Source organism: Scardinius erythrophthalmus (assembly GCF_964197995.2).
Source record: "Scardinius erythrophthalmus genome assembly, chromosome: 16".
Lineage (NCBI taxonomy): Eukaryota > Metazoa > Chordata > Actinopteri > Cypriniformes > Leuciscidae > Scardinius > Scardinius erythrophthalmus.
Window position 1 is genome coordinate 2720571 of NC_138236.1, and position 24083 is coordinate 2744653.

Below are 24083 nucleotides of genomic sequence, written 5' to 3' on the forward strand. Positions count from 1 at the left end.
AAACAAAAGAATAACCAGAAAAAGTAGGGAAGATCACAGACACTAAAGTGTGTGAGAAGGGTCATATTGTTGTCCTACTGTGAGTTTCACTGCTCTCGCTTTGGATAAAAGCGTCTGCTAAATGAATAAATGTACATGTAAAGTGCACAGATTCAAGTGAGGTAAATCATCTATGTGCGTGTATTGACTATTGCAATCTAACATCAGATTAACACGTGTTCTTCAGATGCACATAATCAGCTTATGATTCATAAAGGTCATCTTTGCATGTGTCACGTTTGACCTGAGAGGCCGCTGCGTCTCCAGACACCATGACAGCTGTCAATCACTGAAGAGATCTGATTGATTGAGTACGCTTCATTCCTGCTCCTGAATCCAGCTCGCTTCTGCAGTTCACACACACACACACACATCAGAGAAAGAGTATCTGTACTTTACCAGAGTATTTTTCTTTTGGGAAACTTTTCCTTCACTGCATTGCAAAGCAATATCATACTTTATACTCCACTTAATTTCATAACAACACATCTTTCATCGATGTCTGATTCACGAACGAGTCGATTCTTTCCAGTGAATCTGATGAACTGGTCCACAAATAACACTGAAGGATTGATTCAGGCGTGATAAAACCCACGTTACTTATGCCGGATTTTAGTATTGATTATTGTAAACGGAAATCACATTATTATCAGTTATTTGTGAATTAAATCTGCTGTAAAACTATTCAAAAGATTTATTTTTTATTTTTTGAGAGAAGATCTTCAGCTCACCAAGGCTGCATTTATGTGAAACAAAAAATATTGTGAAATATTATTATAATGTAAATCAGCTGTTCTCTATGTGAATATATAGTAAAGTGTAATTTATGCCTGTGATCAAAGCTGAATGTTCAGCATCATTACTCCAGTCTTCAGTGTCACATGATCCTTCAGAAATCACTCTAATATGATGATTTGATGCTCAATGTTGAAAACAGTTGTGCTGCTTCATATTTTTGCGGAAAATGTGATGCATTTTATTTTTGAAGAATTCTTTGAACTGATTTGTGTTCTTCCACCAACAGAAAACAGTGTGACTCAGAATCACCTGTAATAGCCGTTCTCCTCCAGCACGTCCTCCACCATGCTCTGAAACACCAGACAAAACACACAGCTGACAACTTATACACACTCGACATATTATTACAGTCACAACCTTTAGACATGGAAATCATATGTGACCCTGGATCACGTCACCAGTCTCGAGTCGCACGGGTTTATCTGTGGCAATAGCCAACAATACATTGTATGGGTCAAAATGATCGATTTTTCTTTTATGCCAAAAATCATTAGGATATTCAGTAAAGATCATGTTCCATGAAGATATTTAGTAAATTTCCTACCGTAAATATATAAAACATGTATTTCTGTGAGTGAATGCAGCACAATCGCCAACATAAATGAACAACTTTAAAGGAGATTTTCTCAATGTTTCCATTTTTTTGCACCCTCAGATTCCAGATTTACAATAGTTGTATCTCGGCCAAATATTGTCCTATCCTAACAAACCACACATCAATGGAAAGCTTATTTATTCAGGTTTCAGATAATATATACATCTCAATTTCAGAAAATTTACCCATGTGACTGGTTTTGTGGTCCAGGGTCACATATTAGTTATGTTTCTTTAATGATCATTACAGTTTTTCTCAGTCGCTTTGGTGCATTTCTCACATCACTATTTACATTTGCACAACAGTTAGTTCAACCTCCACAACATTTAGTCATTTGTGCACATCATAGTAGCAGTTTCTCATTCCTTCCAACAAATTGCAAATGCTTTTGGACATGCATCAAATGCTTTCATACAACTCTCTGCTGTTTTATAACATTATCATTTGCTTATGTCATGTCAGTCAAAATTAACTATTCTTGTGAATGCTGAATAGTCATTCCATATAAAACTAATAGTCCTCATTTCATTGCTTGAGTCATTACATACAAAAATGTTGAACTAGTTGTCAAAATCTGTCACTTAAAAAAACAACAAAAACAAAAAAAATCCTGAAGAAGTCTCCTAAATTGAACAATTTGCAATTGAGCAAGAGATGATATTCGCTGGGATGTAGATGAAATTATGTGACCAGACAGAGAGGAACGTCTGGATGTGCATGAATGATTACAGTCCTATGTATGTTGTATGTTCAGTTCCAATACAGTATGGCCTACTGCAATATTGTGTACAGTTGTGCACAGCTCTACCCAAAGGGAGTTTATTTTTGTTGTAAATAATGGTGTATTTTTTCTTTTGCACAATGCTGTGAACAAATTAGAATTGCAAAGAGCATATGCAGTAAAAATGTGAAACATACATATTCAGTGTCTTGTACTCAGTTACCTCACTAAATACAGTAATGTGTAACTTTACTGTATTTTTCAAATGGCTGTGCAAATAGTATATAATGCTGTCTTGAGCATTTTCAGGTAGTGTCATCAAGATCTGACTTTTATCATTGGAAAACATTTACAGAGTAAACTGTCATAATGAAAACACGACTAAGCCATTTGACTATCTTGTTCATAAACGATGGTGTCAGGACTTTTCATTTTGATGACACTGACACTTTCATTGACATAAATACTTGCTTTTGAGGAATGAGCTATCCATTTTGAGCAAGTGACACGCTTTTGCAGGTTATCAACTAGGTTTTGCAGTTTGTACTAATTGTTTTGAGAACTGCATTAACTGTTGTGCAAATGTAAATAGTGATGTGAGAAATGCACCAAGGCGACTGAGAAAAACTGTAAGTGAATCTGGGGTGAATTAACTAATTCACAACTTTAGTTTGAGTTTAGTTCATTTTATGTCTCTTGGCACTGACAATTTATTCATAAATATTCCAGATATGTTTTTCTTTCTATAACCAAAATATATGCATGTTTTCTTTGGGCATATTCATTTAATTGACAATCAACTGTTTCTGTGTCCTCAATATCACCTTACATCTTGTCTTTCCTATTAAACACACCATGAAATAAAAAATTATAATTTTATGGAAGTTTTTTTATGGAATATTACCGTGTTTATAATTTATCCATGCTCATCATTTTTTAAAATTCATATGCCTCGTAATCTTTAATCAAAAATAATTCCCCCTTCTCTTCTCAGATGACGAGGGCGGAGCAATCTGTCACTCACATGAGATCCACCAATAGCAAACCACAACCATCCAATCAATTCCCCACAGACAAAATCAAGCCCCGCCCACATTTGTTCTTGTTCCAGAAGTCGTTTAACTCGGATATACGCCACAATAGGGAAACGTTCTTTTCATGCTGACTTTAACTAACAAAAGCCAGTTCTTTAATGACAGTGACATCATTTTGGAGGGAAAACAACAGCAACGGATCCGATTGATTTCTCAAGAACATTCCATGCTGGTTAATAATAAAATTACAGAAATCAGTATAATAATATTAAAATGATTCATGCAAAATGTACTGCACAACAAGACATTTTAAAACCCTACCTGTATTTCCTCGTAGGTGAGCCCGTCTTGAAGACTGGAGTGACCCGATTCCCCTACAAAATAAATAAGACAAACTCAGTGGAGTTAGTAATGCTTTCAAATCAAATCAAGGAGAGAATCTGAGTTACGGTTCTCAGCAGTGGACGGGTCTGAGCCGAGAGACTGGATCATGGACCACCACTCTCTGCTGGCCGACGACATCTCCACCGGCTCTTGACTTCCTTGAAGAACCTGAACGGGTTCAAATGAAACGTCTGAAAAGCAGTTTTCAACTCAAAGCACACTCAGATTAATTAATTTTCCATTGAAGTTTACTATAACATCCACAAGAGGGAGATGTTGCTTCTTTTTTCTCCATTAAGATTCACTACAAATGCCTAAAGATTCATTAGGTGTCGTGGTTCTGCACATCTTTTATAAGGGCAAAAATCAGCAAAATCATCTACGCTTTATTCCAGTAACTCCCCTATTATTGTGCACTTTTGCTCACGGAATAAACCGCAACAATGTCAAGACAAGACAACGTAAACAAAACATGAAGTACCTTATTGAGCTCCACCTTCAAATTGTACGGATCGCTTCCGTACGAGAACAGCGGCTTCTTGAAGCGCTCGATTGCACGCTGCTTGATGCTGTTTTGAGGAGCTGGTGGGAGCTAAACACAGAAAATATTAATATTAGAGATGGAAATATTCTGGAAAATGCCTGAAAACAGACTCCAAATGACCTGAGTTATGAATATAATCTTATGCAGAAGTTCAAGAAGCCTCTGATTGGGATCATCAATTTGTCGAACTTTTCTCTGAGATAAACAAATTCCTGCCGATCCTGTGGACAAAAACAAGAGATTTTCTGTGAGATGAGAACACTGTTACTTTTACAAATAATATATTTATCAAAGCAAAATTCAAAGAGCATCTCATAATTGTGCACATTGTCAGCAAAACAGAGATTTTTTACCTGGTCGTGCTTTTGACTTTTGACAATCCTCACTGCCAAACACAAACAGCATTTATTTGAAATAGAAATCATTTGAAGAACATTATAAATGTTTGAATTAGAAAAGCTTTTGATAGATAGATGGATGGATGGATGGATGGATGGATGGATGGATGGATGGATGGATGGATGGATGGATGGATGGATGGATAGATAGATAGATAGATAGATAGATAGATAGATAGATAGATAGATAGATAGATAGATAGATAGAAAGATAGATAGATAGATAGATAGATAGATAGATAGATAGATAAAGCAAACTCACCTGATCAGTTCATCAGAACTCTTCACAACGCACTGCGACACATCTATACATTTTAAATAAGAAAAAAGCACTGTTTTTAAATTGACCAAATGAAGTATTTCTCTCTTTCAATATAATTATAGCATCAATGACTGAGGCGGTTTTTCAAGATATCAGGCTAACACACTGTTTGACACATGTAATGCTGTTTTAGACACAAAAATGGGTCAGAAACACTTAATGCAAGTGTGCAAATATGTTAAATACGAGGGAAGAAATAATTTTGTCAGATAAATAACTTAACCAAGTTTAATGTTTAAAATTGGTTAAGGCATTTATCTGACAAAATTATTTGGGCAAAAAGGGGAAACTACAGCTACAGGTGTTATTTTATTATGCATAAAAACGCGTAGAAAAACAAAAAGCTCACAGGAAAAATCATACACTGACTACAACAGTCAGTTATTAATATTTTGTTGGTTCTCTCTTGTTTTTGTATGCATTCATAATTATTTTTTGTATGACAGCCGGGCCAAAAATTATGTCGGCACAATTTGGCACGTTTCATTGCATTATTACCACAAATAAAACATATGCTTATAAAATGATATATAATATTTGAATAAAGAGTGAATTATCCTAGATCAGGCATCACTTTTCACCTCTACTGTAGTTTACATTTTGTGACGATACAATCAATCATTCAGTTGAGATTTGCTATATAGATATGCTTATGTGGTAAAACTCAAACTATTAATGTCAATTTAAGTTATTCATATGATCTAAATGCTCAGCTAGAAGTGTTTGTTTTCACATTTTTGCATTGCATTTTGAATTGTACATTAGCATTTACATTGCACTCAGTGTGAATTGGATATTGTGATATATATATATATATATATATATACATATTGTCACAAGAAACCTAGTGCACTCATGTGTTCAGGAATGAGATGCAGCCGGTCACCTTGACTCTGCTTCAGTTCTGCTCCACTGGCTAGAACAGATGTAGAAGATTCAAACCCCTGTGTTTGTGATTGCCCATCTTGTTCTTGGAGGCCAACGCTCTGAATCAAAAACAAAACACACAGAATATTCAGCCGGAATCGTTTCCAAAAGAGAAAAAACAGGGTTATAGACAGAGATGTCCAGTAGTTCTCAGATCAAACCTGTCGCAGCGATCCGCACATCCTCGTCCTGTTGCTCTCCAGGAAATACTTCTGCGCTCTCTTCCGGTCTCGCTCGGCCCTTCTCTCTAGTGAATTATGGGATGCGCAGAGACTGTCCACAAACTTCATCATCATATCAGATATTCTGGAGCTGACCTCGATGATGTCAGGACGCACATCTGCGTTTGGAGTCAAGCACCTGATCAGAAGCCAGCAAGAATGAGTCCTATATGAGTGGAACATCTTCTGAAAACTACAAACTCTAAAATACAAACTAAACTAAAAAATGAACAAAAATGCTTTCAGAAAATATGACTTATTAATGAGGAAGCAGACTTGTGCAACAAGACCTTATTTCCCATAATTCTGTGAAAAACAGCTAATGCATCAATTACAAATGTAATGTATAACTTTTGCTCTTCATTTTGGTGGAGAGAAATAAATATAAAATGTCTAACACCTTTTTGTTATTCTGTAATTAAGATTTTTTTTTTGTTATAAATAAATAAAAATAATTTTGTGAAACATTTTTAGAACTTAAATAAAATTTTAAAGGATCATGTGACAGGATCACAGGAATAAATTACATTTGACAATATATTCACATCGAAAATAGCTATTTTAAAGTGTAATATTATTTCACAATATTCATGTTTTTACTGTATTTTGATCAAAGAAATACAGCCTTGGTAAGCAGAATAGACTACTTACTTATGACGTGTATATATTTGACTTGAACACACGTCATAATTAATGTTTCTCCAGAGTGCGAGGATCTGAAAGGGAATCGTACCATTTAATCATGTCAGTCAGTCTCTCAGAGACGGTTTTGTCCTCCACTGGATCATAGACCGCTTCCACGATCTGAACACATGAAGAACACGGAGGACGATCAGTTCTGAACAACCTGACAAGTCTCTGGAAGTTCTTTTAAAATGTCTGAATTCTTTCACAATGCATTTTCGGATGGATTTCTTCACTATGTGGCGAAACACACACCTTGGTAGCGAGGGAGAGCATGTTCGCGCTGTAGAACGGAGGCGTGAGAGTGACCGTCTGATAGAGGACGCATCCCGCGGCCCAGACGTCTGCTTTCTCACCGTACGGCTCGCTCTTCACGATCTCAGGGCTAACACACACACACACACACACACACACACACACACACACACACACACACACACACACACACACACACACACACACACACACACACACACACACACACACACACACACACACACACACACAAAACAGAAAGTATGCATCACCTCAAACTCCATCAAATGTTGACCTGGTCACAGCAGGGATTTGAGAACTGTAAACAGAGGTTTCAGTACCAGCAGTAGAGTATAGTCCCGACCACTGACGTCAGCTTACTGTTCTCCTGCTTCTGCTTAGCAAGACCAAAGTCAGCTGGAAAACACATTAGATTGGTTATTATGTGTACAACTTGCCTAAACACACACACACACACACACACACACACACACACACACACACACACACACACTAAGGGCCCTATCTTGCACCCAGTGCAATTGACTTTGTACACGACGCGTGTATCATTTCTATTTTGCACCCGCGCACAGCGGACTCTTCCCTCCACAGACGCACGTCTGTAAATTAGGGAATGAACTTGCGCTCCCGGGGGCGGTTCAGCGAAAAGAGGAGGCGTGTTCCGGCGCAAACGTTCCCTGGTGCTATTTTGCAGTTTCAGAAAACAATTCCGCGTTATTCAGATGCTATTTTAAGGGCGCATGCTTGGCCATAATGTAGCGTGTGCACAACGCACATACACTTTGATTCTCTCATCTACACAGACGCAGCAGTTTTTATTTTTAGAGGAATTATTACAAGGAAAATATTACCACACGAGGGAAATCATTGTGGTGTCCATGAAGATGTGAAAAAATAGGCCTAAATCTAGCTTACACATTTACCCAAATTATTATACGCCTGTTTAACCGAAGCTAATCTGGGTGTGTTTCTCCATCCCCAATGTCACTTCTCTGTGTTTTACGGCCCTGACGAGAACGTCGGTCTCCTCGGCTGTGAACGCTCCTGGCAAATCCGCCGTTATAATAGCAATCCGCCATGGAACAAGCGCGCCTGCTCTTAAAGGGAATGTGAGATGTCGCTCTGATTGGTTTATTTCACGTTACGCCCAAACCACACCTATGAGTAATGAAGCGACTTCAGACCAACACATTTTAGATTTGCGTCGGGCGCAAGAGTCATTTATCCCGCCGGTATAATAGCAACAGTGTGTGTGTGTGTGTGTGTGTGTGTGTGTGTGTGTGTGTGTGTGTGTGTGTATATATATATATAGCCATTCAAAAGTTTGGGATCATCAGATTTTTATGTTTTTAAAATAAGTCTCTTCTGCTCACCAATGCTGTATTCATTTGATTAAAAAAAAAAACATTAATATTGTGAAATATTATTACAATTTAAAATAACTGCTTTCTATTTTACAATGAGATTTATTCCTGTGATCAAAGCTGAATGTTCAGCATCATTACTCCAGTCTTCAGTGTCACATGATCCTTCAGAAATCATTCTAATATGATGATTTGATGCTCAAGAAACATTTATGATTATTATCAATGTTGAAAACAGTTGTGTAATTTTAAAAAAAAAAAAACAGCGTTTTTCTGAAATAGAAATATTTTGTAACATTATACACTACCATTCAAAAGTTTGGGGTCAGTACGATTTTTTTTTAAATAAATTAATATGTTTATTCATCAAGGATGCATTGAATTGATCAAAAATTACAGTAAATACATGTATAATGTTACAAAAGATTCTATTTCAAATAAATGCTGTTCTATTAAAGAATCCTGAAAAATTTTTACACAACTGTTTTTTAACACTGATAATAATCATAAATGTTTCTTGAGCATCAAATCATCATATTAGAATGATTTCTGAAGGATCATGTGACACTGAAGACTGGAGTAATGATGCTGAAAATTCAGCTTTGATCACAGGAATAAATTACATTGTAACAGTTGTAACATTGTAATTGTTTTAATTACATTAAAACAGAAAACAGTTATTTTAAATTGTAATAATATTTCACAATATTAATGTTTTTTTTTTGTTGTTGTTTTTTTTATCAAATGAATACAGCATTGGTGAGCAGAAGAGACTTATTTTAAAAACATAAAAAAATCTTACCGATCCCAAACCTTTGAACGGCAGTGTATATCTGTGTGTATTTCCCCATATAATGCTCTGGACAGGTCAAAGTTCAAATCAACTCACTTATAGTGACCTTATCTCTCTCTCCGAGCATGATGTTATTGGGTGTGAGATCTCGGTGGATGATCCGCTTCTCCTTGTGTAAGTATCTCAAAGCCAGACAGATCTATGGAAGCTTCAGTATGAGCATAAATGATCATTTTTATTTCATATTTCCTCATATTTCCTCATCACCTGTATGAATATGTTCCAGACTCTCTCCTCTGTGAACGTCTGCCGTTTCTCTTTCAGAGAGTTGAAATGTTCAGCAAGCGGAGCTCCTTCTATCAGCTCCATCACGATGTAGAGTTTATCAGCTGAGACCAGGACAAAAACACTTGTAAACTATATATATATATAAATACTGTATAATACACATAATGCTTTGGGGACCAAAAGTCTGAGACGCAGAATTTTGGACCCCGTTGTACAGATTAAATTCATTGCATGCATATCATAAGTATAATACAATATATATATATATATATACGTGTGTGTGTGTGTGTGTGTGTGTGTGTGTGTGTGTGTGTGTGTGTGTGTGTGTGTGTGTGTGACAGAAGAGTACATACCTTCTAAAAATGTTTTGAAGTATTTTACAATGTTTGGATGACACATCTGAAACATATTAAAAATGACAAATGACAGCTTTCCGTTTCCTGTGAGAATATCAGGGTCATATTTCACTCTAATGTCAAAAGATGAATACAAGGAGTTATATTTTGCCTAATGAAATTTGTTTTAATTGTGTCATTGTTTACATGACAATAAATCATATTTAAATTATGTAAAAATGCAGTAATGCTATAATCCTAATCATCCTTTAAACACATTTTTTTTTTTAAATTAAAATCTATGGAAATTATAGATAACTACTACTTTTACAGAGCAAGCAAATTATTAATGTTCTAAAAATAAAGTTTATTTTACTTTTATGCAATTTGTTTTTTTTGGCAGGTGAAAAAGCTCTGCAAAGCTCCAGTTATTCTCTATATCAGTGTTTCTGAACTCCTGAAACGCCTCCATTGTAGTCTTGAGTTTCCTCCGGGAACGAACACGTCACAATTTTCCTCATTATAATAATTCATGCGCAGAATAAAGGGGCGGGGCCTGATTGAGTTAGTTAGTAGTGTGTTAAACTGGCGGTTATGGTAAGGGGCGGGACATTTACCAAACACACTCGAAGCGCTCGACCAATCACAACACACTGCTCCAGCCGACCAATCAGAGCACAGTGTGCTTTTCAGAAGGCGGGGCTTCATAGAGACAGGAACTAAACAGAGCGTTACTGACAGACTGGGAAGAGAGGAGCCGCAACAATGGAGAATATGAGGAAAATAATCAACATTTAAGCAGGAAAACCTGTTCTGAGAATGCATTATTCACCTGTTCTTTAATGATGGTCAGCTCAGACACGATCTTATCAACGCTGCTGTCTCTGGATCGCTTGTCCTTGCCGAAGGCCGGAGTGTGAAAGTTGACCTCCTTCAGTGCCAGAACGTTCTGTCCGCTCTGCTTACGGACCTTTGAGTGGGAGCAAAAACACCTGTGAACGTCTCAATTTAACTAGTAACTAACAAAGTGCACATAAACAGCACAGATCACGTTCACCTTAAAGACGCTGCCAAAGGCGCCGCTGCCCAGATGGTCCAAAACCGCATAACCGTTGATCACTCTCAAAGGAGGTCGGTTCTGGTTCACCGTCTCAATGCTTTCCCTGAGAACATCTAACTCCTCCTCCTACACATACACACAGTCATAACATGCCAGAGAGAAAATATAAGACAGTTTTGATTATTTTAGCGCAAATGCTTCCATTTATTTCATTGCTTTACAGAATGTCAGAGTAATTCACTGATGAAGACCATCTTCAGTCTCTTACTAGCCTGGTTAAAACCAGACCATTCTCAGTAGTAACTGAGTTATGGTCTGGCAAAGCTTCATTAATAACTCATTTCCAAAGGGGCGTCACCAACAGACGTCGCTCAAATGCCTCTGGGCGCAATTAGATAGACCTAAAACCAATCAGAGATCGTCATGTGTAAAGAAAGTAGCAAAAAAGTAGGCAAGCTTTGGGACATACTACTTCGTCATCTTTATCGAACGGATCTGTCACGTGCATCCCGTCATGTAAACTGCCCTGTCAATCATCATGTCACAGTTAAAATCCTCTATTAAATCTAATTTAATTTCCTACCGTTTCAGAGAGAAATGTAGTAACACGTTCATCTGCCAGTGGGTCTTTCATGGAGACTGTCCTCATGTGTTTGCAATTTGAATATAATAATGCATTTAAAAGTTGGTGCGCTTCACCAACGGACGTCGCGCAATTGGATTGACCTAAAACCAATCAGAGCGATCGTCATCATGTAAAGCCCGCCTCAACGTTTCTGATTGGTGCCGCGATTTGGACGGATTAGAAATGGGCTTGAATGGGCTCTTTGCCAGACTACTTGCAGAGCAAATCTGAATTTCCCGGAAGTTTGTCTGGGTTTTCCCAGGCTGGTCTCTTACCGTTAAGAGTGCGATTTTCTCCTGCAGTGGTTCATACGCAGCAATGTCTCTCACATAGTGCCCAACATCGATAAACATCTCAAACAACTCTGGAGAAAACAGTCTGGAACAAACAAACAGCATTTCATTTAGAAAAAATAAAATCATAAATTGAATCATTTCTTAAAATAAATCAAATAAACAAGATAAAAGTTTGTTAACATAATACATTTCCACAAAATAAATACATTCAAAATAAAATACCTTTTAAAGTGATGTCTATTGCGTTCCATACTAAAAAGGAATCGTAAGGCCCTGAAAGCATAACACTTCAGAAAATAAGGAGCAACATTATTATCATACTTATGGGGAATTAAGAGAAGTTGCAAATGTAACGCTGCAATTAAAAGATGCTTTAAGGACGTAAGAACCATAATCCATCTTTGCATACTGTATTGTACATTCATTAAAAACTTAAAAGTGAACAGTTTCTGCAGCCTTTATATTTATATACACACATTTATTATTTTTATTACTACTATTAGTATTAGTACTAGTAGCAGTAATAATAATAATAATAATAATAATAATAATAATAATAATAATAAAATGTCTTAAAGTATATTTCAAATGAAATGTGAGTTTATTCATTAGACTGACATACCTGTAGAGATTTTGCTGTAGCTTCTTTAAAGCTTTGTGGCAAAATCAATTTGCCAATTATGTACACACCGTTCTCCTGAAACAGAACGGATGCATGCAGAGGATATAAATATGAGATGAATGCACACTGATGTCTTTGATTCACGAGAGAAGCAAGTGGATTACCTGAACCACGTTATTTGCTGTCGTATCATCCAAAACAAGCTCGGTGATCGCCGCACAGCATGCTGGGAACAGGGATGAGTCAGTGCTTTCGTTAATTGTTAAAGTTCAAGGCAATGCTGAATGTACTGGCAACACTTTACATTAGGTATCATTAGTTGACGTTAATAGTGAGCAGTTCATTTCATTTGTTACAGTATTTTGTTAAAGTCACCATGAAATCAAACCTGACAATTCTTCATTTTTTATGGATGCATGCACTTGTCATTATATTTTCCATTACAGAGGCATCATAGTGAAGATGCATTACATCAAGTGATGCAAACTGTGCATCTCAATATGCTCGACATGTTGTCTACATGATGTTTAATCATTTGCTGCATGTATTTTAGGATGTCATATGTGACCCTGGATCACAAAACCAGTCTCGAGTCGCACGGGTGTATCTGTGGCAATAGCCAACAATACATTGTATGGGTCAAAATTATGGATTTTTCTTTTATGCCAAAAATCATTTGGATATTAAGTAAAGATCATGATCCATGAAGATATTTAGTAAATTTCCTACTGTAAATATATAAAACGTTTATTTTTGTGAGTGAATGCAGCACAATCGCCAACATAAATGACCAACTTTAAAGGAGATTTTCTCAATGTTTCCATTTTTTTGCACCCTCAGATTCCAGATTTTCAATAGTTGTATCTCGGCCAAAAATTGTCCTATCCTAACAAACCATACATCAACGGAAAGCTTATTTATTCAGCTTTATGATGCATAAATCAATTTAAAAAAATTGACCCAAGTGACTGGTTTTGTGGTCCAGGGTCACATATAGGATAGCATATATTTTATATAGTCTAAGATCTATGGAAGGTTATTTCAGCCATGGAATAAACATTTTTAAAATTGTACTTGTGACTTTTTAATCTCACAATTCTGACCTTTTTTCTGAGTTTGCATCAAATTCTGGCATTTTCCCTCCAAGAATTGTGAGATATAAACTCGCAATTGCGAGTTATAAAGTTATAAAGTTATATAGTTATAAAGAGCTGACTTTTTTTCTCACAATTCTGCCTTCTGAAAAAATAATCAGAATTGTGAATTAAAAAGTCGCAATCACCTTTTTAATTTTTTTATTCCGTGGCAGAAACAAGCTTCCATAAAGGCATGTGTATTATTTAATTGTCACATAATCACATGACCAAAAGTAAGCACTACGAAACAATGGACTTGTGTGTTCTCCTGTGCATCCTCACCTGCCTGCAGATTGATGGTGTTCTCCGCGGTCTCTCGAGGGCTCACCTGCGCTGACACATGATGCCTGTGAATCCGGCCTGACGCATTGGCGCTGGACAGCGTGTCAATGGTGGAGCGATCAGACACATACACTCGCTCTCTGGAACAAAAGGTTTTGCATGACTTAAAGGATCAGTTCACTTCAGAATAAAAATTTCCTGATAATTTACTCACCCCCACGTCATCCAAGATGCTCATGTCTTTCTTTCTTCAGTCGAAAAGCAATTAAGGTTTTTGAGGAAAACATTCCAGGATTTTTCTCCATATGGTGGGCTTCAATGGGGTCCAACGGTTTGAAGGTCGAAATTGCAGTTTCAGTGCAGCTTCAAAATCTCGACACAATCCCAGATGAGGAATAAGAGTCTTATCTAGTCAAACCATCGGTCATTTTCAAAAAAAAAATACACTTTTATATACTTTTTAACCACAAATGCTCATCTTGCACTAGCTGTGATGCACCACACATTACATAATCACGTTGAAAGGTCACGCGTGATGTAGGCGGAAGTACCGACCCAGTGTTTATAAAGCGAACGTGCAAAGACTAAGTTAAACGCCATTTTGAAATAAATAAATAAATAAAAGGTAACACAGCAATGTAGAACTATTTTGAAGTTGGAGGAGAAAATGCTATGGATTTTTTCGCCCTACCCTACATTTTCCGCCTATGTCAGGTTACCGCCTGACCTTTCCAATGTGATTACGTAATGCGTGAAGTCGTGGTCGTGCAAGACAAGCATTCGTGGTTAAAAAGTACATAAATGACCGATGGTTTGGTTAGATAAGACTCTTATTCCTCGGCTGGGATCGTGTGTAGAGCCTTTGAAGCTGCACTGAAACTGACATTTGGACCTTCAAACCGTTGGACCCCATTGAAGTCCACTATATGGAGATAAATCCAGGAATGTTTTCATTTCCTTTTGACTAAAGAAAGAAAGACATGAACATCTGTGTGAACTACTCCTTTAAAGTGCATTTAAAGCTCAACCATAGACTGTAAAAAAAATATGGACTTAGAGTCCGTGACGTCACCCGTAGTGTTTCTGAAGAGCATTTTTGAAGCCCAAAGTGGGCGGAGCTGGCGGTCGCCATCTTGGCAGCGTCACTCCCGGATAAACGAAAATGGGCAGCGAGGCGGATTAGCTGAGGTGACGTGACGCTAACAGACAGCAGACGAACGGCTAGTAGTGACATCAGCAGCAATCCACCTGTCACTCAAGTGGCCACACCCTTAATTATCCAGAACTTTAAGTCTTAATATAATTTAAACGGATGAGTTATAAAAAAATCACCCCCCTCACAGTCGTCATGAAGGGCTAAATTAGCTATATAGACCAAAACCACTTTTTGCACCAGGCTGTAAACACATTTTTTTCTGCTGTAAAGTTGGGCATATTAGCATGCAGGTCTATGGGATTGACTCTCTTTTGCAGCCGGTCTCTAGTGGCCAGTGGATGAACTGCAGCTTAAGTCACTTCCGTGTGGGTTTCAAAAGAGAGACAGGAAGGTTGCCGCTTGAGCTCAACCAAACGTGACCCGACTGCATTGAGACCCACCCGTGTAAGATGCGCAGGAGCTGTTGCACGCCACCCCACGCCCGGATCTCGGCGCTGGTGTCGGGATCCTGACACAGCTGCACGAGCACCCAGACCGAGCTCCTCAACAGCTTCACGTGCTCCGAGTGCAGGAGACTGAGCAGCACCGGCACCCCGTCCCACTGGCGGACCTGCTCCCTGATGCACTGCACAGAGCAAAGCAACCTCAGCAGCTCCGCGCTCAACCTGAGAGGATCATGCACACATGGAGAAATGAATTAAAGGCCCACTGAAGTCAAGTCAAGTCAAGTCACCTTTATTTACAGAGCACTTTTAATCTACATTTTTATTCCTCATAAGTACGCCTGAAAAACAGCAGTTACTGCTTCATGTATTTCCAATAACACGTTTTACAAATGTAACATATCCAAAGGCTAGACTATCAACTGCAAAAAGTAATGTGCAAATAGCAATAATTACATAAAGGTAAATAAAAGTATCAACAGTCACAAATTAAATGCAGGACTGCTCATGCAATCAAAACAGCAAACAACATTCCTCAGCACACAGAAAAACTGCAAAAGATAGCCTAAATTAGGTTATAGAAAAACACAAGTTTTTCGAGCCTCTACTTACCTTTTCGATAACATGTCATATTCTTGTAATACAACTAGAATATGCTCCACAACAGACAGCTCTCCGATCTTCTCTTTGCATTCTTGACTAAATGAGAAGTGGGATTATTGATTAAACTCATTGTGCTAATGTAATTTTTACTCCTGATTAGAGCCCGACCGATATATCGGCAGGCCGATATTATCGGCCGATATTAGGCATTTTCAAAACTATCGGTATCGGCATTTATAACGGCCGATAAATTAAGATTTCAAAAATAAAATAAAAACGGACGAAACACCCTTCAACCATGTCATGAGGGTTGCCGTTGTATAGTTTGTCCACCAGAGGGCACTCTACACCGTCCCTGTTGGCAACACTCGTGTATAACGCGCCACACATTCAGCAACCTGTTGATCCAGCCAGAGTCGGGCAGAGAGAACCGCGAGTGAGATCATCGGTGAATTGTGTTCATGGTGAGTTGGTAACGACTCACGAGACATACATTGCTTGAATAACAATTAAAAGAACATCCCTATCAGTTCTCTTAACTCAAATAAGGATGACAAAATTCGTGACTCATGTCCAGTTTTGCTGCGGTTAAATAAGCCGAGAGTGAAGCGGAACAACGCGACGTAGGCTATATTCACATTAAATGTTAACACTGCAGTTCACAAAAGTTCATAATGTGCATGTGCTTTAATGCTTTGTCGGTTAAACATTTAATTTTAAATGCTGATGCGCTGTTCTAACGTGTGCGTTTCTCAGCGCGTACATGTGAAGCTCACATGCACTAAAAGCCTTTCTACCAGCGCCTGGATACTGGACTAAGTTATCTTTCGAGTATTATTGTGCTAATACTGTTAAATACACACAAGATTTACATAAACAATGTCGGTTGTCCGCTTGTCAAATGCGTGTACATTAGACGTGGCATGCTCAGCTCTTAAACAGACAGTAGCAATTGTAAACACATTGCCGCTTGTCCTTAAAGGGATAGTTCACCCAATAATAAAAATGATCTCATTATTTACAGGCACTCTAATGTTGTTCCAACTGTATTAATTTCCTTCTAATATTTTTTTAAATATTAATAGTTTGAAGAATGTGGGTAACCAAACAGTAGCTGGTCCCCATTGACTTCCAAAGGAGAAAAATATACTATGGAAGTCACTGGGGTACATCAACTGTTTGGTTACCCACATTCATCCAAATAACTTATTTTCAACAGAAGAAAAAAACAACTTGAGAGAGTAAATTATGACAATTTGAATTTGTTGTCAATATGAATGTGAAATTGTTGTTTTTGTTCAAAGGACTAAACGTTTAGTCTTAAAAAAAATCTTAAGTTTGTATTTTTATACATTTTATTTATCAGAACTTTAATATATTTTGATGTTCCTCTGTTCTGTTGTGACAATACAAGAAACAAGTTTCTTTTTAAAATGCATTATCATATTATTTTAGTTAAAACTCATAAATAACTACAAATAACTAATGTTAGGGAAATTTGTTAATGTTTTGTTGCGCGTTTCTGAAAAAAAAAATAAAAAATATCGTCCGATATATCGGAATATCGGATTTTAAAACCAACAAATATTTGTACCGGTATCAGCCTTCAAAATCCTTTATCAGTCGGGCTCTAGTACCCATCAAAAGTTTGTACACACCAATTGTAAAGTGTGTCCAAACTTACTGTACTATAATACACATAAATAATATTGCTACTGTATTATAATATACACATAAATAATATCGGCCGATATATCGGTATCTGGCTTTTTTTTTATCGGTATCGGTATCGGCGCCCAAAAATCCATATCGGTCGGGCTCTACTCCTGATATACAAGTACCTTTCAGCGAGTGAGGTGAGAGCCAGGAGAGCTCCTAATACTACACTACTGTCCCGCGTAGAGAGCAGCTTCACGAGGGTCTGTGCAAAAAAGCACAGTTAAAACCTCAGTTTTATCATTACATTTCAGAAAGTTGTTATGCAGATTATGAACCAGATTTTGATGCAAGCAATACAGGCATTTAATGAGTCAAAGGGAAGAGCAGAAGCGAAGGAAACAGATTCAAACATGGATAATATGACTAATGGGCAACACATAAATATTGAAAAGAAGAGGTCCTAGAACAGAGCCTTGAGGGACACCTTGAGAGAGAGAACAAGTGGAAGATTTGAAGTTATGGAAAGCAATGAAGTACTGTCTATCAGTGAGATAGGATGCAAACCGAGAAAGAGCACTACCCGTGATGCCTATATCTGAGAGACTATACCTTATGTGCACCACAATGAATAATCCACTGTCTTTGTTCCTCAACAGAAGACAACTTCTGAAACATATCTGCAGAGCAAATGATGTGGGAAACAAGCTTAGCAAACCAATCATTATTCTTGCGGCTCGTTTCCAAGCTGTACATACTGTAGCATGTCTGTCTCACATGTCATTGCAACCAGCTGCTCAATTTCCAACGTCTGTTCTCTGCATTCTAGATACACAGTGGCAACCGACTCCATGTGCTGAAAAACATCCAATGAGAGACAATCAATTTCCATATTCTGCTGTGCATTTCTGCATTTGAACATAGCGAATGTCTTTACCTTAGCGAGCTGCCCAGCACCTTGCAGTTCAAAGAAGACTTTCTAGAAGAGGAAACAGAAATATATACAGCAATGTTTTTATTTTGAAATCACTATTTGCACCCAGGTGTCAATAGCACTGGCTATATTATAAGTGGCTCTATAATATAAATGTATAAAGTAAAATAATAATAGAGTTATTCCGTGTCAAATCAACCAAATTTCAGAAACTTCCCCGGCTCAAATTTTTGATTTTGTTAAAAAAAGACAGACAAACATAACTAGTGATGAAAGCCAAAATATTAATTTTCATGGATGAATATCTACTAAGGAATCCACCATTTTGTAGAGGTTTGAAGCCAAATTACAGATGGGTGAATATGACTTAAAGAGGTCCTATTATGCCCTTTTACAATGTCTTGATTTAGTTTTTTGGGTGTACTAGAATATGCTTTCATGCTTGATTGTCCAAAAAATACATTATTCTTTACATATTTTACATTATTACAGCACCTCTTTCCCCAGTCTGGCCCGAACGCATCATTAGTTTCAATGAAGCCCCTCCTTCTGAAATATGAATTATGATTGGTTAGCTGGCCCAGTGTGTTGTGACTGGCAGCGCTTGGCGCATTCGGAAAATGTCATGCCCCCTTATAACCACAAGCTCTCGAACTCAGATGTAAATATTAAGGATGGCATCAATTTTAAACCAATTAAAACCTGATTCAGACTTAAGAATGTCAACAAACAAGAGGATCATCCAGAACGGATTTCATGCACGGACCTTGCAAGCACAGATTTCACAGGACGTTTCATAGTGGTATGTTTTTTATTTGTAATTTTCTTATACATTTTAGAAACTAATATATATACCATTTAATCATGATACTAGTCGGAAAACTAATTCCAGAGATATTGGGATCTCAATATTGCCCTAAGAGTAAATTGTTAAATTGTACACATTTGAATGGTCAAAAACCATTCAAAATGTTTTTTTTTGTCGTATCTTGTATATTTTTTATCAAAACTGTTGCATAGAACATACCTGTCTGAGTGCCATAGATATTGTTTTTCCAATGTTTTTGTGCCTGTAACTCAAAAAGATATCTCAATATATTTTTAGATTCTGGTTATTAATAAAATTTTCTTTTAATATATTTATTTTCAAGGCCCTATATGGTTCAATCCTATAGATATGGGTATCTCAATGTGGGTCCATTTTGAAATTGTTGAATTTCAACATTTTCAATGGTCAAAAACCAAATGTGAGTCACACTTATAGCTGATTTAAAGGGGAATGTCAAAAGAATATATATTGTTGAAACTAGAAATATATCTTGTTTCCCACCATCAAAACAATTGCATAGAAAAAAAAGCCAGGGACCTCTGGTTGAGTTGACACGACTCTATTACATTTTTATATTAAACAGAGATTTTAGATCTCACCTGGTGAAGAGGATCCCTGATCAACAATCTCAAGCAGTTCAGAACTCTTAAAACACTGTCTGAGGAGGACTTTTCCAGCCAGTCGCTGAAAACAAATAAAACTAGTCTACAGTAATCCATAATCACACATCAGCAGCATCTACTATACAGCATCATACTCATGAATACGGACCTACAACCGAGTCGGTTATTGATCAAGGCAGTGAAGATGTCCAGGAACAGTGTGTGATGTGGATGGTCGCTAAAACATCTCTGGTTTCTGTAAATCACACTGGTAACGACATGCAAATTGGTTACAAAATGCAATTGAATAAGAGCAAAATGACCAAATAACATGGGAAACTGTGCACCTAAAGTTATCCAGCTCAGACGCTTCATCGTTTGTGCCGTTTTTCCGGTGGTCAGGAACATTTGAGGAGTTCTGAGACTTCCGTCCCTTGGATTGACTCAAAGATGAAACCTGAGATGGGGAGCAGAGATGAGACTGAGAAACCAAACTCACATCAATTCAGAATTTAACTTAATTTTGAATTGAATTGGCAAAGTTTAACATTTTGTGATTCTTAATGTAAAAATTAAAATATTACCTGTTTGGATACAGGAGCTCTGATCAGTGATAAAAGTCTCTTGAGATCAAGAAGCTCCCTAAAAATGATTTTAAAAAGACATTTATAAATATCAGCAGAAAAACTAAATTCTCATCAGTAAAAGTTTCGGTGATGGCTTACTTGTCTTTAGGTTTTGGATGTGATCTGTTTGGTCCTCTAGACTTTCTGTCTTGGAGAGGCATGTTGGCACAATCTTGATTACTCTCATGTCTGCAGCCCAGTCAGACGAGAAAAGCATGATTAAATGCCATTTTAAAGGGGTGGTTGATTATGATTTGACTTTTCTAACTTTAGTTAGTGTGTAATGTTGCTGTTTGATCATAAACAACATCTGCAAACTTACAACGCTCAAAGTTCAGAGCAAAGGAAGATATTTTATTTTAAAGAAATCGTCTTTTAAGGACTACAACAAACGGCTGGTAGGGACTACACAACATTCCTCTCGGGTTAGTGACATCACCAACCCTAGAATTTACATAAACCCCGCCCCCGGAACACGATTTACAGATTATCAAGACAGAATATGCTAATCAATGACTAGAAGATAACTACACATCAGCTTCATAAATTCATCAACTAACCATTCAGAAATGTCCTGTTGCTTCTACATGTTGTCACTTCTTCTTGAGTCTCTCCATCTTTGTCTGACTCCGGTTTGAACATAAAAGGCTAAAAGTTTTGAAATGTTCAGTGCATGTGTGTGTGAGTGCATGCTGTTAAAGCTCCACTCACTGTGCCGGGAGCAGCAGCTCATTTGCTTTTAAAGGAACACACACAAAACGGTGCGTTTTTGCTCACCCTCAAAAAGTGACAATTTTAACATGCTATATAAAAATATCTGTGGGATATTTTGAGCTAAAACTTCACATACACACTCTGGGGACATCAGAGATTTATTTTACATCTTGTGAAAGGGGGATTATACCACCCCTTTAAGTGTCCTCCAACAAACTTCAAATCAATCAAATTTTTTTTTTAAATACAGCATCCAAGTTTGGAATGACATGAGGGTGAGTAAATACTTTTTGGGTGAGCTATTGCTTAAAATGTTTAATAACACAAACAAATATAAATATAGCAGGAATGATTGGGTCCTTTAGGGAAAGTATACATGCATGATGGGCAACATGCATTTAAACCGGGTGAATATAAAAAGGACTATGTCAAAGTTATTTGAAGATGCCACATTTACTGCAGCAGCTGGTGCCATTATGAATGCGACCCACAATAGCCACATGCATGAGCATTTTAAATTTAGACGATTTTTATGTCATGTTGATTCAGTTTGGTGGCAATTGCATGAATTCCCAAGGAGGAGTATTAAAAAGTTCTTAAAAAGAGTATTAAAATGTGTGCTTTTCACATATCTCTGAATAGCTGACTTCCTGTTGGGTGTAACATTTGACTTGCAGTTTGAAAGTTGTTCAGCTCAATAAGATCTATATGTGTACCGAGTTTCATATATACGTGCAAGTGTGAATGAAATATAGACCAAGTTTCCAGATTGCATTAAAGGGGGCGCTGTAGAGCCCCTCCACCACACCCGGAGACCAGCTTTGGCCACGTCCTAATGGCAGACGATTCTGATGTGAGTACAAAGTTTTGAGTGTTTCTGAGCATGTTAAGGGCCCCAAAACCTTAGGAAAACAATAATAACTGACACATACAGTGGTTTCAAAAAGAACATTTAAAAAAATATTTCTCAATGTCTTTGAATCACCCATCAAACAAAAATATGTTCTCAGAACGTTTTACTAACTATTAAGTTATCAAAACCTTATTTCTAAAGGTTTTAAAACTTGCTTATGCAAAAGTTAAAGGAACACGAAAAGACAATTTTATCGTTTTGCAAACATTATGGGAATATTACTTTTGAATTATCTATAAACATTCTGAAACAAGTCGTAACTTTCAAAAAATGTTAGATGAACGTCCAACTAAAACGTTTCAGTAAAAAAAAAAAAAAAAAAAAACTTTTTATGAACGATGTGTAGGCTAATGTTTTGAGATTGAACATTAATAAAGACCAGATTGAATGATCTAGTTTCTGTAAGGCGTTTGTTCGTAACTTTGAGAGAACCTTGACAAAGTTCTGAGAACGTTCCCTGTTATGGTGCGTTCGGTCCTCGATCGTGACGTTATGTCACTTCCGTCGGAGCATGGAAGAATGATAAGCTATTTGTAAAATCTCTTCAATGGATGTCGGACAGAAATGCCCTAAAACTTCTTTACGCTTTGGACTTGTTTATTATTTTATTGGACTAAGGCCCCGTCCACACTACTGCGTTTTAGTTTAAAAACGGAGACCTTTTGCTACGTTTGCACCTCCCGTCCACACTAAAACGGCAAAAACGGAGACCCAAAACGGAGAAGTTTAGAAACGCTGCCGACCCGTTTTTCGTTTTGAATCTCCGGAGGGCGTTTTAGTGTGGACGGGTCAAAACGGAGGACTTTAGAAACGATGACGCAGAGGCTCACGCTCGGCTCTATGATTGGGTGTCATCAGTCATGGAGTACACAGGTAATATTCAGTAAACTTCACCCGCTGGAACAGTTTCTTACAGTAATAAACTGCCGCGTCTCGCGCGGTAAACGCGTGCATGTTATAAATAGAACCGACGCCTATTTTTCATGCGATACGTGTTGGAAGCGTTTCCAGGCAAAATAGAATAGGAAAATATGTAATTTTGACAAAAACACATATTAATAAATGACATTTTGATGTTTGAAAGCATTTTTTACAGTCTATGTCTGAAAGTCTCTATGTTTACACCGGCACGCGCATGCCCAGTGTTGGTGAATAGTCACGTGATCCGCGTTTTCAGTCGTTTTAATGTGGACGGAGATCAATTCTAATACGCAGCTAAAACGCTGGTGTGGACGGAAATCGTATTCGTTTTAATTCTCCGTTTCTAAACAAAAACGCAGTAGTGTGGACGGGGCCTAAGACCCTCACCCCAACTATTTTTCTTTCTTTTATTTGGTTCTGTTGTGTTCGTTCTTATACGCGCTGTATCAACACAAAAACGAAGGCCTATTCTTGCTGAATTATGCCATAATTGTTTGTACTTGAATTCTGTATAATAAAAAAAAAAACGTTCGGTGGAGCAAGATGGTGTATTCCATTTCTTAATTAACTACACACAAAAGAAATGTGCATTAGGTGTATTTTGCTTTTTAATGTTTTTAATTAATTTATGAAGGCACTTTAAACGTGTTAATTACAACTCTTTCATAATTTGAAGAGTAAATTTAGCTTATTTTGTTTTCATTTTTCACATTTCCGAGTTTCTCAGAAGTCAGTCGTCATAGTTAGGCCTATATAGCTAGCGGTGAATGAGACTATATTAAATATATATTTGTGTGTTCCTATTTGCTCAAATTGGCTAACGTTAAAGTTCTAAACGCAGACAGAAGAGAGAAATATGACACTTTTACCGTCACTCCCACAGCATTAACTATTTTTTGTTGTAATTTGATGTAAATGTAATATGATATTAAGTATAGTGTA

The 24083-nt window shown here is 37.2% G+C and overlaps 2 protein-coding genes across 2 annotated transcripts in view; both read right to left on the reverse strand.

The window, feature by feature from the left end:
- The window catches only part of LOC308704774 (uncharacterized protein), a gene marked incomplete at its 3' end in the record, with an annotated part of 525175 nt that overhangs the window by 53982 nt on the left and 447110 nt on the right, over window positions 1-24083 (reverse strand). The window lies entirely within an intron of this gene.
- Window positions 37-20754, reverse strand: nek10 (NIMA-related kinase 10; the record flags this gene model as incomplete). Its single annotated transcript, XM_081388011.1, has 34 exons — window positions 37-386; window positions 1087-1127; window positions 3509-3561; window positions 3637-3739; window positions 4053-4163; window positions 4236-4336; window positions 4469-4500; window positions 4776-4818; window positions 5722-5821; window positions 5924-6122; window positions 6717-6787; window positions 6923-7052; window positions 7264-7339; window positions 9197-9299; window positions 9368-9489; window positions 9742-9787; window positions 10556-10693; window positions 10781-10909; window positions 11684-11786; window positions 11927-11991; window positions 12327-12401; window positions 12491-12552; window positions 13745-13884; window positions 15341-15565; window positions 15956-16042; window positions 17788-17867; window positions 18215-18282; window positions 18380-18458; window positions 18540-18581; window positions 19965-20049; window positions 20137-20235; window positions 20315-20424; window positions 20552-20609; window positions 20693-20754. The coding sequence occupies 34 exons, from the start codon at window positions 20752-20754 to the stop codon at window positions 326-328; spliced, it is 3099 nt and encodes a 1032-aa protein (XP_081244137.1). The 3' UTR covers window positions 37-325.